The sequence below is a fragment of the Calidris pugnax genome, unplaced genomic scaffold (genome assembly GCF_001431845.1).
Source record: "Calidris pugnax isolate Ruff unplaced genomic scaffold, ASM143184v1 scaffold44, whole genome shotgun sequence".
Taxonomy (NCBI): domain Eukaryota; kingdom Metazoa; phylum Chordata; class Aves; order Charadriiformes; family Scolopacidae; genus Calidris; species Calidris pugnax.
Window position 1 is genome coordinate 30,268,658 of NW_015094506.1, and position 3,499 is coordinate 30,272,156.

The window sequence follows — 3,499 nt, forward strand, 5'->3', positions numbered from 1 at the left end:
GACCTGCTTTGCTCTTCTTCTTTTGGTGCTGTGGGGCTGCTCCCACGTGGCAGTGAAGCCACTGCTGTGCCTGCCTTGCTGTCACGCTCCACTCCCGGCTCGCCTTGCTGCTTCATAAAAGGTGTTTCTCCAAAGGAGGACATCTCTCACCTACCACTGGTATCACTGGTGCCAGCGGGACTGTGACACCCCCGGTATCAGTAGCTCCAGCACAAGCCAGACAATAGCTGTACAGATCACTGACACCGCGTGACTCTCCTTTTAGCCAAAGATTTTTGTTAGAAAGTAGTCTTGAGCCAGCCTACTGGCGCCATGCGCTCCTGCCAACAGGATAAATCAGGAGAGTGGGCAAGAAATCAGCAACTGAGACAAAGAGTCTGTTCTGTCACAGACAGACGGCAAAACTAAGCAGTGATACGCAACCCCTCTTGTGCGACCTCACTGAGCTGTTGGTCAGATCACCAGGGAACCTCAGCCACCTAGAGATAGCACGTTGCAGAAGTCCAAGTAAAATTCAAAGTAGTCACATATACAAAGTAGCCACGGGTTCTTTGGTTTTATCATCTTTTGTAAATTCTTTCACTTTCACAAGTCCAACAACACCTCTGTGTACCTCCGCTGTTGCTTTCCATCTCAGCGGCAACATTCTCTCCTCTCCAGGGCTTTACCTGCACCCTTCCTGGTGAGACCATCTTCAAACATAGAATGGCTATGACACTTCCCTTCACTCTTCCAGTTCCACCATGAGATACTATTGCTGTAGCACCTGCCTGCTACAGGACACCTGGACTGTACAAACACAGTTCTGCTCATTGTTGAGACTGTCACATCTGCAAGGAGTTCAGTATGAAACCTAACCCTCAGACAGCATCACTGTGAGACGCGGCTCTCAGCATGAAGGTGACCACTGTAGTCAAGTCTAGGCCAGTCAGTTTGCACCTCTAAAATTAATAATTATTACTTTATATATTAAGAGGGCCAGCACACAGGAAATTGTTAGGACATGGCTGATCTCACAGAAATGGTATTTGGCATCTTGCATCTAAAATAGAATCACAGAATGTTTCAGGTTGGAAGGGACCTTAAAGACCATCAAGTTCCAACCCCAATGCCATGGACAGGCACACCTCCCACTAGACCAGGTTGCTCAAAGCCCCATCCAGCCTGGCCTTGAACACTTCCAGGGATGGGGCATCCACAGCTTCTCTGGGCAACCTGTTCCAGTGTCTCACCAGCCTCACAGGAACGAATTTCTTCCTGATATCTGATCTAAATCTCCTCTCTTTCAGTTTAAAACCACTACCCCTTGTCCTATTGCTCCACTCCCTGATGAAGTCCCTCCACATCTCTCCTGTAGCCCCCTTTAGGTACTGGAAGGCTGCTATGAGGTCTCCCTGGAGCCTTCTCCAGGCTGAACAACCCAAGCTCTCTCAGCCTGTCTTCATAGGAGGGGTGCTCCAGCCCTCTGATCACCCCACCGTACAAGTTTGCTTGGTTGCTATAGGGTATTGCAGCTTACCCAGCACTGCTCCCTTGTTTGAATATTGTCTTGTGTTCCCAAGGGCACAGTTATGCCTCCTGTATTTAATTACAACTCCTCCTACTTACCTGGAAGGCTGTCCTCTGCTCTAACATTTCATCCTGAAGGGGAAAAACTGGTGCCTCCGAGACACTCTTTACATTGTCCTGTGCGCATTCAGTATGTGCTGATTTTTGCCCCTTTTTCTGCTCTTCTTAAATAGGACGCCCACAGAACTGGCTAGAACTCTTCAGAAATTTGACTCTCCCGTGCCCAAAGGATCATTCACCAGGAGGTTCCCACTGCACAGCAATGCAAAACACGGGGCTCTACCAGCACCCACAGGTATCACAGCTGACAGCTCCTAATTCTAGAAATAGACACTACCAGCATTTCCTTACTCAACATGTACAAAAGGGTCAATAAACCCCATTTCCTTTATTTTTATGTAGAATTGTTACAAAAGTTTACCTTTCTGGAAGCCAGTGTAAACATATTTTGAACGCAAAGGAACTGAAATAGTGCAATCATTGTTGTGTCTTATGTAACATTTCAGCATGTTCCACAAAATTGTCATCCCCTCCCTCAAACACTGCAGTACTGGTAGGGCCCATCAGTGAGGTTTCACAAACATACACTTTTTAGAAATGTTATAATCGAAACTCTTTTTGGTGGATAGGAATGCCATCCTTTTTTTATTTCTTCACTTGAAGTACAGCAAAATACAGAAGCAAACTATTAGTTTTGGATTAAAAATAGAACCATATAGACCTACAGTACAAGTCTCTAAACTGGAAGATGTAATTGACAAAAAATGTGACAGCAAAAGCCATTTTTGTGCGTGGAAGAACCTCTGTTTGGGAAAAGCGAGGTATCTATCCTGTTTCTACCCGATTTCAAAGGACAGGCGCACAGTCGCGGCCTGCTGCTGTTCCCCTTGAGCCGTAACTGCGACCGGCGCCGCAGACACGTCCCCGTCCAACGACACTACTTCACGGGGCAGAACCCCGCTCACATTTTCCACTGCAGGCGACGACGGCGGCTGACGGCCCGCCGCAACACACCAGCAGGCAGCAGCCGCGGGGCCGCCGCCGCGCCGCTCCCTTCCCCGCCCGGCCTGGCCTTTCTCCCCGCCCTTCCCGGCCTCGGACGCCCTCTGCGCGGCCCCGGCAGCCCCGCTGCCCCCGCAGGCCGCACCTCTGCGCAGGCCGGACCCTCCGCGGCCTCCCGGCCCGGCCCGGCCCGACCCGGCGGGCCGCGGTACTCTTGGGCGCCCTGAGGAGGCCTCGCCGGTGAGGGAACGCGGCCAGCCCACTGCCGCCCGCTCCTCACTCGACCCCCAGCGGCATGGCGCGGGCTCCAGCGGCCGCAGCCCAGCGCCGGTGGGCCGTGCCGGGAAGGGTCGGGCCGGGTCAGGCCAGGCCGCCGCCCCCCCGCCTCCGCGGGCCGCCTGCCAGCCCGCTGCTCCCAGCGTGCACCGCGGCGTGGCGCGCGAAGCGGCGATGACGTACCCAGCCCCCGTCACCGGCTCACGCGCCTGAGTCACCCGCTCGCCGCCGCATCGCTCGGCCATTGGTCGCGGAGCCGGCGCGTCGCGTGGTCCCGCCTCCCTCTAGCCCGGCGGGCTATAAAAGCTGCGCCGGCGCCCCCTCCGCGCCTTTCGCCCCAGGTGTCTGAGAGGAGAAAGATGCATCGACTCCGCTCACGGGCCTTCACGGGGATTTCTGCCTTTGCCGCCGGTTCGTCCTCCGCCTGCTTTCGCCAATCACCTCCGCTGCCCCGGCCCGAGAAGTCGGCCTCGCTGACGCGTTGGAATAAAAAGCGATCCTGCTCCTCTATCGGCTGATTGTCGCTGATTCCCGGGCGGGGGGGAGCGGAGAGACCGAGACCCGGAGAGGGGCCGCGGGAGCCGAGCCGAGCGCCGCTGCGACCATGCCCAAGCCGAAGAAGCGGGGGAGCAACCACCAGCGCGGAGCCGGT

At 54.8% G+C, this 3,499-nt stretch overlaps 1 protein-coding gene across 2 annotated transcripts in view; it reads left to right on the forward strand.

Moving 5' to 3' along the window:
- Positions 1–3,175: 3,175 nt before the first annotated feature.
- Positions 3,176–3,499, forward strand: part of IFRD1 (interferon-related developmental regulator 1) — a 12,169-nt gene continuing 11,845 nt past the window's right edge. For both annotated transcript variants that reach the window (XM_014963928.1, XM_014963929.1), the window contains exon 1: positions 3,176–3,497. In XM_014963928.1, the coding sequence (XP_014819414.1) occupies positions 3,452–3,497 (46 nt within the window). In that variant the 5' untranslated portion in view covers positions 3,176–3,451. The remainder of the gene's footprint in view (positions 3,498–3,499) is intronic.